Source organism: Lepidochelys kempii, chromosome 2 (assembly GCF_965140265.1).
Source record: "Lepidochelys kempii isolate rLepKem1 chromosome 2, rLepKem1.hap2, whole genome shotgun sequence".
Taxonomy (NCBI): domain Eukaryota; kingdom Metazoa; phylum Chordata; order Testudines; family Cheloniidae; genus Lepidochelys; species Lepidochelys kempii.
The window spans coordinates 154,254,682-154,269,729 of NC_133257.1; the positions used below are offsets into that span (position 1 = coordinate 154,254,682).

General features: G+C 42.1%; 1 protein-coding gene across 2 annotated transcripts in view; it reads left to right on the plus strand.

Annotated features, from left to right (window-relative positions):
- Positions 1 to 15,048, plus strand: part of CTNNAL1 (catenin alpha like 1) — a 127,152-nt gene that overhangs the window by 71,914 nt on the left and 40,190 nt on the right. For both annotated transcript variants that reach the window (XM_073332471.1, XM_073332472.1), the window contains 3 exons: positions 3,675 to 3,761; positions 8,165 to 8,323; positions 12,002 to 12,094. In XM_073332471.1, coding sequence (XP_073188572.1) covers positions 3,675 to 3,761; positions 8,165 to 8,323; positions 12,002 to 12,094 — 339 coding nt within the window. The remainder of the gene's footprint in view (positions 1 to 3,674; positions 3,762 to 8,164; positions 8,324 to 12,001; positions 12,095 to 15,048) is intronic.

The following is a 15,048-nucleotide window of genomic DNA, read 5'->3' on the forward strand; positions in this document are numbered from 1 at the left end:
CACAGGGCCCTGGGCTGGAACCTGGTGTAGAGGGCGGGCCCGGTTCCCCCTATCCCTCCAACTCCTGATCGGACACAGGAGGAGTTGAGCTGGTCTTTGAGCAACACCAGAAGGGAAGGTCTAATTTGGAAAGGGATCTGGCCTGTCCCTGACCCACTAGGTGGGACAACAGAGACTGCGGAGATTGTTCTCCGTTTTCCCCCATGCTGGCTAGTGATGAGGTTAGCTGAGTGAACAGCAGAAGCGGCCAAACTGAAGGCTGCCGTGAACCTCTGAGGTGAGCAAATCCACCAAAAAGCCCAGGACTCACCAAGGCGGAGGAGGAACTTTGTCACACCTCTTACTTTTATCGATGAAAATGGCCACCTTAACAGCTATCGCCCCTACCAGGTGAGAGGGGGGGACAATAACAGGAGGACAGGAGACCACTCTCTCAGAATGTAGAGCTCCGTCCTTGTACCTGGATAAGGCAAGGCTCTTTAGAAGATCTCTGTAGTTACCCACTTCCATTACTCAGTCTGTCAGGGCTCATTCCACCAGAACTTAAGCTCCCTTCATGGAGTGAGCTTCTCTGCAAGGAATCCTACTCCCTGAGACCTGTAAAGCAGCAACCTAAGGCTCCTTTCACATGTTTACGAGGCACAATGCCCGGATGCAAGCCTTAGCTGAGGATGCTTCCTTTGGTTCAGTGATCCTATGAACTGTGGTGCAGAGCACTTCCTTGCACCTGCCTCCTCAATAAACGCTCCTTGGGAGTCACCTACGATGAATCTACATAGGAACCAATACTTGAAGAAGAAAGGAAGATTCTTGTTTGAGTACTGTCCCTGTGGGTGCTCCACTTGAGGCGTGCATATACCTTGGATCAGAGATTTTTGGTAACAGCACCTGCTCAGCCCATGCATGCACCCTTCACAACTTCATGTCCTCTACTAAGGATATACAGGGCTTCATGGGTTCCTTCTCAATTACCTTGGCCTGAGATCTATCATGCCAACTTTTATTATTATTCAAGCTTAGCTTTGCAATTCTTAGTTATAGTTCTGGTGTTAGTTGTAGTTATCCGTGTTAAGTTTTCTTTCATAATGTCTCACTTTTGTTTATTCCTTCTCCTGGTTCCCCATACGGAGAGATTTTTCTCAATGTTGCATGTGTTGCGGGAATATGCCAGGATCTCTAGGATTTAAACATTATCTCACCTGACGAGACCCTATCCCTGTCAGTGGCAGACATTTCCAATGCATTAGTTGTTTGGGGGACATACATGTCCCGCAGAAGTGCAATATTAGCTCAGACTTTAAGAGCAGAGCTAGGCAAAAGTGGGAGATCCTTATGATTAAGGCTAAGATTTTGTCATGGTTATTTTTAGTAAAAAAATCATGGACATGTCACGGACACTAAACAAAAATGCACAGAAGCAGTGGCCTGTCCGTGACTTCTGCTGCTGCAGCTCCATGGTTTCCCCTGCTACCATGGTGGCTGGGAACTGTGGGGTTCCCCTTCTGCCCGCGGCAGTTGGAAGCTGCAGGGTGACCATATTTCCCAAAGAGAAAACGGGACACCTCCAGCCACTTGTCCGAGGCATCCTGCTCCTCCCCCACACCCCGCATGAGGCTGTCGCCCATCACTAGATCCCTGAGGAGAGCTTCCTCAGGAGTCCGTCATCTGTTGCTGGAACCTTGCAGGGGTCCGCCTGGGCGGGGGGGGGAAGAAGGTAGGAGTTTGCAGGGGTCCGCCTGTCGCTGCTGTTGCCTGTCGCTGGAATTCTGTTAGGGCCCCGCTGGCTGCCAGCTCCACCATCCCGCAGCCCTTGGGGCTGAAGCAGAGAATGTCATGGAGTTCCTCCATGACATAAACGTAGCCTTACTTATGATGTAATGTTTTTGCCCTGTCTCAGATCCAGGCCAGGATTCCCCCTCCACCCCCTCCCCCCCACCCTTGTACATTGGTCTCTGAGTGAGCTTAGTGCCCCAGTCACCTCAGTACTGTGTTTGCCCCAACCTTTGTGGGAAACGGCATCAGAAGGTTCTTGAAAGGCCCCTAAAAAAAAGAGTTTTAGTTCTCCTCATAAAGAGTCCACTTTAGGAAAAAGTCTTGGTCTCTGCAAAAATCAACTGTACGAGTGCTGAGGTCCCATGCTGGGTACTGCTGAGGTTCCAGCCTCCTTTGGTTACTGGTAACACTTCTAAGAGCCATGCTACCAAGTATACTTCAGTACCTAAAACATCCTCAGTATCATCTAAACATGATTGTGATAGCTGAGAGAAACATTCTGCTTCCAAGAAGCTTACACCAACAGACTTTAGTATGTAACCTTCAGAACCTAGACATGCGACTCCCTTGGTATTTCAGAAGTCTAAACTGCCATCTCATACCGCTTGGTTACCTCTGAAGCACTCGGCATTTATCGGTACTGACAACTTCTAATGAAAGTGGCTTGTTGAAACATACAACTCCCATGGTACTGCAAATCCACCCAGTACCATAGGAGTTTAGACATTCCCGAGACTTTCTTTTCAGTTGAGCCAGCGTGTCACATTCTGACAGACAAAAAATTGCTTTAAGCAGGAGCTAAATTTGAGAGAACATATCAGAAACATAAGGGAAAAAGCATTACAAGAATATTGTAATTATCCCCAAAGCAAACATTACAAACTCCATTTTAATTTAATTTTTTTTGCCTGTTGTTATGGAGTACATTTCTGGGGAAGGCAATTGAAAGAAAGTATAAAGAAATTCAAGAGACCCTGAACAATCAGGAATATTGGTTTAAGATGTGTTTTAAAAGATACATTATCAGACTGGGCGGCTGTTCCTTTAAAAAAAAAAAAATTATGCCACACACAATCCAGAATCTGTGTTGTTAATCTGTTTGTAGCTATTAGAGAGAGAGAGAGAGAGTCAAGATAAGGTTTAAATCTGACCACATCCATCTTGTGCTGATGCTCTTAATTAAGATAATTTTTCCTCCCCATCAAGTTTTGGAGAAAGAGAAACTTTTTAGCTCCTACCTTCTTCCCCCCCGCCCCCATGTGCATCCTCCTTCACTTTTGTGCAGGTTGTCTTGTTTTGCAAATGCACACAAATTCCAAACCCGAAAGCACTCTTTTTGTATAAATTGAATGAAAGATTCATAACAATAATTCTTACGTTACATGAACAATTGAAATTTGTAGGGCATAGAAAAAGATTGTCTATTATTTATTAAATAAACCTCTTGAATTTAAATGACAAACATTAATTTGGTGAATTACTCTTTTTTAAATAATGAGGGTTTTTATAAAATCTACTCCTGTGGGCTTTTAAAAACTGGAATAGCTGTAGCTAGTCTAACAGGATGGTTCAGGCATAAAGATTTGATAGCTCATACTAAATAAAAAAGCCCTCTTTTTCTCAGAAAGGACACAATGTTCAAACCTGAAAAATCCTTCTTGAATAAAAATAAAGTTGATGGTGTGGCATCATTAATTGTTTTTTTTAATAGACTCTTGATTCAGTGATGAATAAACAAATGCAGTAGTAATAATGAATTCTTAATATAAAACTTCTTTTAAAAAAAAAAAAAAAAAGAAAATGTACTTAAAACTGGATTACTGCATTAACACAGCCTGGGATAATTTGTACATCGTTTGGGGTATTTTTTTTTTAAATATTTTATTCTCTTTTCCTTGTAGCAAAGCCAGAAAACAAAGGATATCACAGAAGACTTGGAAGTAGCCATACTAAAAACATGCCAGTGTATGAATGAACTCAAAAGAGAAGTAAGTACAGCTTATATAAACACAGTCTGAAGAAGATTTTGAACCTCCTTTATTTTCACGTGTAATACAAAATAAGGCCCTGACTCTGCAAAGGCATAAACATCACATTACATGCTGTGAATAGTTCTGTTGACTCAGCTGAATACTCTGATAGTCTTAACTTTATGCCTGTAGGTAGTATCATAGAATCTTATCCTGCAACACTTACTCAAGCAGAAATCAGTGGGACGCTTCTAAGAGTAAGGATTGTTTGCATAATTAAATGTTTATAGGATCTGATTTATAGTGAATTTCAGAGCCAGCGCTGCTGTAGAAGTCAATTAAAAACTTCTTCATAGGGAGCAGGAACAAGTAGTACATTTTCAAATGCATATATGTATAATCCACAGAGAGGCAAGGAAGGTGAGGTAATATCTTTTAGTGGACCAGCTTCTGTCCGAATTTTTTTAGCTCAGACACTCTGCTTCCTTCCCCAAACCTGAAGAAGAGCTCTGTGTAGCTCGGACGCTTGTATCTTCCACCAAAAGAAGTTGGCCCAGTAAAAGATATTGCCTCATCTACCTTGTATCTCTCATATCCTGGGTCCAACACAGCTACAACAACACTATATAATCTGCCAGTTTAGTGCCAGATTTTGCTCTTGGATGCATACATAGCTCTGATTAAAGTTTACTGTATATAAAGGTAGTACTTACTTCAAAGGATTTTTAAGAAACCAGGAGTTATGTTGACCAGTAATTATTACAGTATCCACGTGTAGTTGTGAAAACTGAATAAATGGCTTTTGCAATTTCTTTGCATTTTACTTATTGCAATTGAGAAGAAAACTTCCTTATTTTCTCTATGAAATACATTAAATATGTACCTTACAAAAACATTTTTTCAGGTATCTTGCTACAATAGATATTGTTAAAATGCAGCCTAAAAAAACTAGAAGTTAATTATTTACCAAGATAATTATTGTAGGAACTGCAATTATTCATAGTAGTATCTGACATCCTGCACATTTTTATCTTGAAGAATTCAAAAGTACTCTAAATATTACAGACAAAAGCTGTTTTAAAATAGCTTTTTACGTGCTAAGTCAAGATCTTGAAAGTTAGAAGTGTCAGAATTTAGGTTGATCTTGAAATCTCAATTTGGTCTTTGGAGCATATGTATTATGATTCAGTCTTTAATTAATGATCATATGCTGTTTTATTTTCCCCCATAGGAACTGTGCCTCGTTCAGTGCACAGGGTGGATGGTGCTCAGTGAATGAGGCAGCTGTTTGGTATTCTTGTTTATCCTTATTCAGTGGATGGGTTTGTGCCTTGTTTACTGCACACAACTCAAATTCTGCATTGAATACAGAATTAGTGATTTCCTAATGGTCTTTTCTATGGTGTTCATCACTCTAGTATCTGAGTGCCTCACAAACATATTAAGGAACTTATCTACTCAACTCCCTGGGAGATGAGAGAATTATTGTTGGAGAAACAAAGTGACTTGCCTGAGGTTTACTCATGGGGGAATTCTGCACCACTTTGCACATGCAGAAGTCATGTTGCCTGCAGATTTTTTTCTGTGCAAAATATAGATTCTGCTGGAGAGGTGCTGCAGTTACAGCTTTTGTCCACTAGGGGCTGCTGTGGTGCCAGAAGAGAGGGCAGCCAACCGGAGAGGTGCCAGGTGAGGGTGCACCAGACAAACAGAGAGGGGTACGCAGGGCAGGTAGGGGGTGGTGTCACAGACGGGTTCAGACCGGCTAGTGGTGGGGACAGACTAGGACGCGGGCTCAGGATCTAGTGGGGCGACTGCATTGAGCCGGGGGCTGAATGGGAAGTGGGCTGTGGGGCCACACGGGGACAGAGGCAGATATTCCTAACTGAATGGCATAGGCTAGGAGTCTGCATGGGGGAGGCTCCCCAACTCTCTAACAATCCCGCCCCTCTCCCCCCCCCGAAAAGTAACCTGTTCCATGCTTTTCCCACCCACACCCAACAACCCTCCAGGTTCACTCCCAGGCTCCTTTCCTCTCCCTCAGCTCCTCTGTTACCCCTGACTCCCCCCAAGACTTTGCACCGCTTCTGTGAGCGGTGCCAAAAATACGTATCTGTATTGTAGTTTAAATGAATTACTCAAAGTATATGCCTAGTAAAGAATCTTATTTGTCAAAAAACATTTTCTGAATTTTTTTTGTCTGTATTGTTAGACATATTTGCGGACAGATATTTTAAAATAAATTACCAAAATAATTGAAACTGGCATGATTATATTGTTATTTTGACAAATAAAATATACAGAATTTTGCTGTATTTTAAAATTCTGTGCACAGAATTTTTAACTTTTTGGCACAGAATTCCCCCTAGGAGTAGAGGTTCTGCTGCAAGTCATTAGCAGAACCCTAATTTGAACTCCGAACCGACTGACTCTCATCCCTTTCCTCATCCTTCCATCCAGAGCTGTTGAGCATACACAGCTTCAGTTTGACTTAATTTGCAACCGACTGCTCAACGCACCCCACGTGCGTCAAATTGGGCACCCAGAAAATGAGGAACACACAGATAGTAGCCTCCGGCCAACATTTTGATGTGACTTGCTCATCATAAGGAAGTCTGTGGCAGAGACAACAATAGAAGAGAGTTCTCCTGTGCGACATTCGCCTGTTTTAACCACAAGACACCTGTCTCATTCTGTATATACCTGCCTATTCTAGAGCAAACGAGGCAGGGGCTTCTGCACACAATTCTGACTTATTCCCTGACCGCCATCCGTCCTGTGCACTAAAAATAGTATGTGATCATGCAGTTAACACCATCTCATAATTCATATGTGTAAAGGGGCCAGATTTAATTTGCATAGGAAGTGCTTGACTTTGCAACCTTAAATAACTTTCTTATAATGTCATTTTTAATATTTCCATTGTTGGTCTTAAAAAAAAAAAAATTAAAAACAAGCTCTGTTTTGTACAAATGTAATGTCAACAGTTTGAACCCTGAACCTCTCAACACTGCAACACAGGCTTCTACCACTAAAGCTCGAAGATTTACTAAATTACCTGGCAGCAACAGAATAGTTATCCTCTGTAAACCAAACACTAGAAGAGGGTATATAATACATGTACCCAATGGGAACATGAGAAGCTCTGCTTTATTGACAGTGTAGCCAAGGTCAAAGATATGGCAAATTATTTGAGAGGCAGTGGAGCTAACGGGGTGTCATTGGGTTTGACATATTAGAAATCTGCATTCTACATTCCCAGCTTTTGTAGCCTCTCTGTGGGGAATGAAGTCTTGCTTAATGAAGGGTTTGTGAAGGCTATAGAACTATTAACACCTCTCAGTAGAAGTGAGTCTAACTTAGTGCTGTCTTGGTTCCCAGCTGTTTGTGCTCCAGGGCTTCTTATCCTGCACCTGTGAAGTAGTAAAGGGGATTGGTCCTCTGGGGCCAGGTTCTGGGTCCTGGGTGTGGCTGAGAAGTCTGACCTGCTACACGCTCCCACATCCCCTGTTTCTATAAATTGATCCATCAGGATCCAGGCTATTTCTGCTTCTGAGGGTTCCAAAACTTTGCAGCAACCCCTATATTTAGGTTGCCTTACAATTTTCATTATGAAAGATTCAATTTTCCGAAGTTATAATACCTCCATTGTTTAAAGACCACTTTATAAACTCAGTAGGGAGATTGCTTTGGGACAGAGGACATGCCTTTTGCTTGCCTCATGAAATTCTATTTAAAGTTAGCTGATTAGTACAATAGTAGTGGGGACCTAGCCTTAGCATGTATAGAGATTATGGCACGCTGCCAAAATTATGCTGCCAGTCCCTCATGTGATACAAGGAATATGTTTGCAAGAATCATTTTATTAATCACTGCAATGAACCCAGCTCTGGTTAAAACATGGCAATATTAAATAGCGCAGGTCAACATTACCTAAGAATTTACAGTGAGAAATGAAGAATACTACAGTTGATTGAAAACATAGCAGGAATTTAGGTAGGCAGAAGTACTGTAGGTAAGTTTATGTGAAGGCACTAATAAAAAGGCAAAAATGGAAACTGGACCACTGATCCTTGTTCACGCATAGCTGGTGGCCGCAATATCCTTATATGCTGGCCTGCCCGAACTGTTTTTCTGTCTGCCCCCAAAAGGCTTGAATACTCAGCTTTTTTTGAGGGTGGAGTGGATTTTAGTCTGTGTATTTGAGTAAAAATTGCAGAGTAAGGCCCCTGAGGTACAAACATTCTTTGCAGACTTCCTCTGAACTTAGTATCAGTAAGCTTCTTTTTTTTTTTTTTTAAATTCCTGCCTCTTGGTCATCTGCTGAATTTACTATCACTAAAGTATTTTTATTGTAGATTAGCTTCACATGTTGTTTATCTTTCAATGCTTGTTTTCTCTTTTCCTTACTACTACTGAAGCTTCACCATGCAGCCACATCATTGGCAGCAGACCTGCTAAGATACCATGCAGATCACATGGTTTTGAAGGCATTAAAAATCACAGGAGTAGAAGGAAATCTAGAAGCTATAGCAGAATATACTTGTAAGCTATCAGAGCAGAAAGAGCAGCTTGTTGAGGTGAGTTCATTTTATTTTCAAATAGATTTAATGTAAAAAGTGCCAAAATCTATCTAAATGAACTGTTCTTCAGGGTGTCTTTCGTGTTTTAACCTATAGAATGTACCTCTGGCGCTTCTGGACTCTACATTCTCCTGGAAGATAGTGTCTGAGTGAAGCATGAGTTTCCTCACTGCACCAAACATTTGGGTCCACTGTTATAGAATTGGACCCACTGCCCCACCTGCACAGTTCCTGTTGCTGCTTGCTGTGGGCACAGGAACCTCATTGCCTGATTTTTGGGGGCCTCTGTGACTGCCTATTGGGGCCAAGATTTTCATAAATAGGAGCTTAAAATTAGGCTCTTAAATCCAGATTTAAACACTTGCCTATTTTCTCAAGAATACTAAGCAACCAAGCACTTCCATTGATTTCAGTGGGAGTTTTTAGGTGCTCAGCATTCTTAAAATCAGGCAAATTCCTAAATGTGAATTCAGGAGCTTAACTTTAAGGATGCATATGCATATAAAATAAAATATATATAATATAAAATACAGACACACACTCACACAAAATAAGTAAGTACTCTATTTTTATTTCCACTTTAACATCTGCTTTTGCTGTATCTGTGTCTGAAGCACTGGGGATAACTTCTAAATGTGGCATTTAGATTAATCCAGCTTCTAATAAACATACCAAACTGAAAGGTAGAGAGCTTTGTGCTTGTAGGAGTGCCAGGGCCGGCTCTAGGTTTTTTGCCGCCCCAAGCAAAAAATTCACCACCCCAAGCTCCAAGAGCACAACTGCCCAAGCAAAAAAAAAAAAGGGGGAGGGGGGGATTTGTAACTTTCTCATAACTTCTTTTGGGCTGACATTTTCTGTTCCTTCTCAGCCCAAAAGTGAATTGTTGCTTTTTAATGTTTGCTCAAAAATGAATATATTTTGCTCAGAGTATGGCAGAAAAATTCTTTTCTGCTTTAAGATCAACTTGACACTGTTTTGCTCAAAGATCAGTCAAAATGAGATTAACTTTGAAATTGAAGTTTTTCATGTGACTAGTAATTACTGATTAAGTTTCTTCCTGAAAGACATTTTGTTTTCTGAGTACAGAGTTATGTTATTTACTTGGCTACGGAGGACTATATACTTTGACTACTAATTGGATAATTGCAATGCTCTTGTGCAACAATTTCTTCTACAAAATTTCTTAGTTGCCAAGTTTCTTAATCTTTCATATTTATTCAACTGTGAATCTACAGTATGATATCAGTGTAGAGATGAGTATTGTAGACTTTTTCCTTTCTTTTGGTTTTCTGTTAAGAACATAAGAACAAATGTTGTCCTGGGATGCACGCCCTATGCTCCCATTGACTTCAGTGGGAACGTTGGCTCAGATAAATTTAAATGCAAAAGCTCATGTAATAGAGCATTAAACTGTTGCGTTTGAAAATTAAACAATCATCAGGAAATACTGGTATGAGGACCATATTTCAACTTGATGATATTGCATATCCTGTACATCTTATTTTTAAAAAAATAAGAACACAAAATAGTATCATTACATACAAAAAATGCACATTGAAAGAATGATTGTTATAGTCAAGCATTTGAAAGTTAAGAAATGCCAGGGTTAAGGTTACACTTACACAAGGGGAAAGAATTAAGGTTGTATTTGCACTGATAATATATGATCATGTACTTAGATATGTATTTCCACCAACCCCCTGCCTCATTCAGGATGGGAAGTGTTCTGGGAATGAGACAGCTGTTCAATATTTTTGTGTATGACATCTGCCATAATTACTGCACACTATCCAAAGCCTGCAGTGAATACATAAGTATTAATTTCTTGTTGTCTTTTTTAGGGTGCTCATCATTGTAGTTTTTGAGTGACTCATAAATATTAGTGAATTTATTTACACAGTTCCTCTGAAGTAGGAGAGCATTATTAACACCATTTTACAGATGGGGACAATTGATACAGAGATTTGCCAGAGGTCGCACTGAATCGGGCAGAGATAGGCATTAGAACTTGTGAGCCCCCTAATTCACAACACTTCTCTCATTCCTATAGACCACTCTTCCTACTGGCAGAGATGCAGAGTGGCCACCATAGCTTCAGTTTAACTTCAGGTGCAGTTCAGTGCTCTGCACTTGTGCAAATCTGGCCCCAGGAATCTCAGGTTGTGCACACAGAAAAATGAGGAATGCACAGTAGGGGCCACCTGCCAACATTTTGGTTGCTTGCTCCTGATCATACAGAAAGTCTTTGGCATAGGCATGGATAGAGCTGAGTTCTCACATGTGACATTCACCTGCCTTAACTGCAAGACCATTTTTTCTCTTTCTGCAGTCCCTTGTCCTTTTTTTCCTCTACCTACCTGACAACTTCTACAGAGAATAGCCTCATTCACTCTACAACCCCAGTTCATTCTCTGAGTGCTCTCCATCCTGTGCGATGAATGAGGTGGGGTCCTGTGGGGGGGAAATGTACTCAAGTAATTAAAGACTGTGTCATAATGCACACCCACAAGGATGCAGAATTAAGGTTTCACGGCCAACATAAATTCTGGAATTTAACTTTCAGGTGTTAGATTTTGTAACTAAATGTTTTTAATGTCATGTGAGTGGATTTAATATGGAAAAATGTTTAAAAAAAAATTGTAACAGCCCCCTCCCATCATGCACCATCAGTAGAATCCGAACCTTGAATCCTCAGCATTGCAGCGTGTGTTGAGTTACAGGACTTGACTTAACATTAGCTGAAAGCAGAAGAAGGCTGTCCCAGCATGGGTAGGGGGGGAAATGGGTTGCTGGAGCCATGTGCTAAATTTGGGCTGTTGTTGGAGGAATCATCTACATCACAATTTTATAGCCCTCTGAGCTCAAGTCAACTGACCCAGGCCAGCTGCGGGTGTTTTATTGCTGGGTAGACATACCCTTTGAGAGGCTGCCTGCACCTGGGGATCACAGTGCAATGTAGTGGTATTTAGTGGTGGCACAGTCCTGACCTTGCATTAAAACGTCTGTATTCAGTATTACTTTGACTTTCTACCAACATTTTGATGACAAGGTAAGTCACAGAAGAGAAATAATGATTTTCAAAAGTTTCTATCTCAGCCAGAATTTCCCTGGACATAGAAAAGGCACTTCTCTGGCCTGTGGGCTTTCTCCCTGTCAAAATCCACAGGCCTGCATCAAATGATCGAAGTTTTTAAACCTTCTCAAAAAAAGGTTGCAAGAATTTTTAATGTGGAAAGTGCTAAGCAACCTAGATGTTGGTGTTGCTACCAGAAACACAAATGCATGTAAGCATGATCAGGGTAATGTTACTGTGAGGCCTGGTGACTTTCAATACCTGACCTGAAGGTCAGACAGTTACACACTCAAATGTAACTTCTTTTCTTAAAAAATTCCTGAGGTTTAGGAGGACAAAGGGGAAGGAGAAGCAAAGGGGAAAATAGCTCGATCCTTGTTTTCATGGTTTGATTTCACTTGAACCCCTTGCTGGAATTCTGACCCAATAATTCATACATCTGCTACACCAGATGCAATTTCTGGAAAATTTACTGTACCTGATAGGTGTTCACCTTTTCTCAGCAATGAAAAGAAAATAAACTTTACTGCTGTGTACGCTGCTTTAATATATCTTATTTATAATATTATTTACTCTTCAAAATATATTAACTTTTTTCTTAGACATGTCGCTTGTTGAGGCATGTTTCTGGAACAGAGTCACTTGAAATTACTTGCATACATGCAGAAGATACCTTTCAGGTCACTGGCCCACAGGTATGCCTACCTTTCATTTGATCACATTTTAAGTAGAATTTTGTAAAATGGCTGTACACTAAGATAAACATTCAACATATGCTCTTGGAGGCATGCCAGTTCAGTTCACAAAGAAACATAGTGAGAGTATTACAAGTAGGAGGCAGTATAAATATTTGTAGAAACGTGTCCAAGCTAGATCTTCTGGTACGTCTTGATTTGTGCTCTGGACATTTTGGAAGACTCTGCAAAGCTGGCATAAAGCTCCTACAGACCCTGTGTGCTTTTCTGGAATGTGCTGTAGCTTTAAGTCTGCTTTAAATTATGCTGGCTTATACCAGCCACTTGGGGCTGAATACTAGCCCAGGGTAGATGTAGAGTAGGGGTGTCCTCACCATGGCCTCCTTTTCAGTGACTATGCACCCCTCTTGCCAGCAGCTGAGCCACTATGCCACTGCAGGATCACTAGGGTTATCTTCCATGGGCCGTTCGCTTGAGTGCTGTGGCCAAAGTATGCTAGCAGTGCATTGCAAAGTGGCCACAATCCACCCAAAGATCTGACCAGTCAGTCTCTTATTTATATAGGGCAATTTTCACCCCTGTGCAGAGAACCAATATAAAGCTTATGAATCATTTAATTCCTGTTTTGAGTGTTTAAATAGGACTTCATTGGTACATAGGCCTTCACTGGGCCTTTGTACAGGGGTCAATTTCACAGGGATAAAAGGTATCCCTGTGTGCTAACCCAAGTATAAAATTATGCCACTATTACATGTGTAAACAGCCCACCAGCTACTTCAGGGCCTTAACAATATTGTGCCTAATAATAGTAATTAGTATTTACATAGTGCTTTATATTTAAAATGTATTTTACAGACACTGACTAATCATGTGTAAGTACCTGTGGATAAATTTTCTTTACAGTTGTCACACGAGTATATGCACAGGTAACTATATATCTTTATGTAGAACAATACTGCACCAAATACTGCATCCTTACCTATGTATGGCAATACTGTACCTAATTTTGCATTCACGGTTTATTTATCTATATGCCTGCCTGCAGATACCCCTGTAAAACACAAATAGCTTCTTTTAAAGTGCTAAGTATTTATTGTTCGTCATTAATTATATTTTAGACACAAGGTGGGTGAGGTAATATCTTTTATTGGGCCAGCTTCTGTCAGTGAAAGAGACAAGCTTTCAAGCTTATGTGTTAACTACTTGTGCTAAACAGCCTGTTCTTTGTGTAGATGCAGCCGTGTATTCCATTTTGGTATGTGCACACCCAGCACACCAAAGCTGGAGAATTTTGCCTTGGAGTACCTGTAGAGGGGCAGCGCTCTCACACCTTGTGGCCATAGCCCCTCCCCTGGCTATATGAGGCTGTGTTGCCCTGACCCTCTTTGGTTCCTTCTTACTGACCTGGCTGGAGTCGACGCTCTGAGTAGTTTCTTACCTCACAACCTCGCTATTTTTTAGTGACTTTTCTAGTTGTATATAGCTAATCAGTACTCTTAGTATAGTGTTTGTTAGTTAGGTTTAGTTTAAATATTTCCCTGGTGACACCCTCACCAGAGTTTAAACAGTGTCTGCTGTGTGGGGTAGTGATCCCTAACAACAATCCCCACACATGGTGGGTGTTGTGCCTAGGCGAAGCCCACATCAAGGAGCGGTGTTTGATTTGCAAATCATTCACGATACTGGGTGAGGGATCTTTTGTCTAAAGCAGCACCTGCTTGAACAGGCCATTCAGCCTGCTTCAGCACTGACACCTAAGTTGGACCAGAGGTCGTCCTCGGATTCTGATGCTGCTGCTGTTTTGTGCTCTGAAGAAAGGGAGAAGTTATTCCCCATTGAGTGTGCTGAGGAAAAGGTTGCATACGACGGATCCAGGTTGCATGGGGAATTGTCTGCCTCCTCCAGAAGGAGCACGAACTGGCACCATGTGAATACTGATGTAAGGGATGGAGCAGGTCCTGTCAACTGCTTCCTGGTACCGTACAAGGAGGTCAGTGACCCCACACCATCGACTCCAGTTCTGGCCCCAAAGCATCCGTCAAATCCAGTACCAACGAGGGCAGTGCGAGCACCGGCAGTTTACATGCTGGTGGCATATCAGATGGCAATGGCCCTCCTCTTCCTTTCTGTCCCATCTCTCACTTTGTCCTGGACTTTGCCGGGTTTGCATTGTTTATAGCCCTGTTGGCTGGGCAGGCGCTGAACCTATGGGTCTGTCGGCACAGCACCCTGATGTTTCCCTTCCATAGTCAGTGGAAGTGGGGCTGGTGCCAGGCTCTGCACAAGGGACCTGCTTGGTGCCGGGAACTTCTTCAGTGTCCCTGCTGTGGATGCCACTGTTATTACGGAGGTGGCACTCACCGCCCTGCACTTCAGCACAGTCAGTCACCTCAGTATTGCTGCCGACTTCGGGGTCAACGCCACTGACAGCACTGGAAATGACAAAGGCATACTGGATGCTGCCAGTACCGTTTCTGCCATCGCTGTCAGTTCCCTGTTCATTCTGGGCTACAGTTGAGTCAGACCAATTGCTCACAACCTCAGAGCTGGCTCCACCTTTCTTCCCTGAAGCTGAGGACTCGTTGGCACCCAGGTTGGGGTCTTCCTCTTCTCGCTCTCTATCGTCTGACCTTCATCACAGGCCATTCATGGAGCACTGTGTGTACCAGGATTGGCACTCATCTTGTGGTCGGGATGGGGGCCAGTGGCCAACCGATGCCCTACCCATACCAGTGAACTCCATGTAATCCATTAGATGCTTCTTGGTCATGGAGGTCTCACTCCTCATCTCACACTAAGGTGAGATCACTGAGCACGTTTGTGGTGGTGACTGTCGCTCTGTCATGGACCCAGCTACCAGTGAACCTTCCCATTGTGGAGTCTCCAAAGTCATCCTGTCCAGGTCTGTCAGTCCTGGAGCAAGATCCAGCTCTGGCACAGTTAACTGTTTCAGC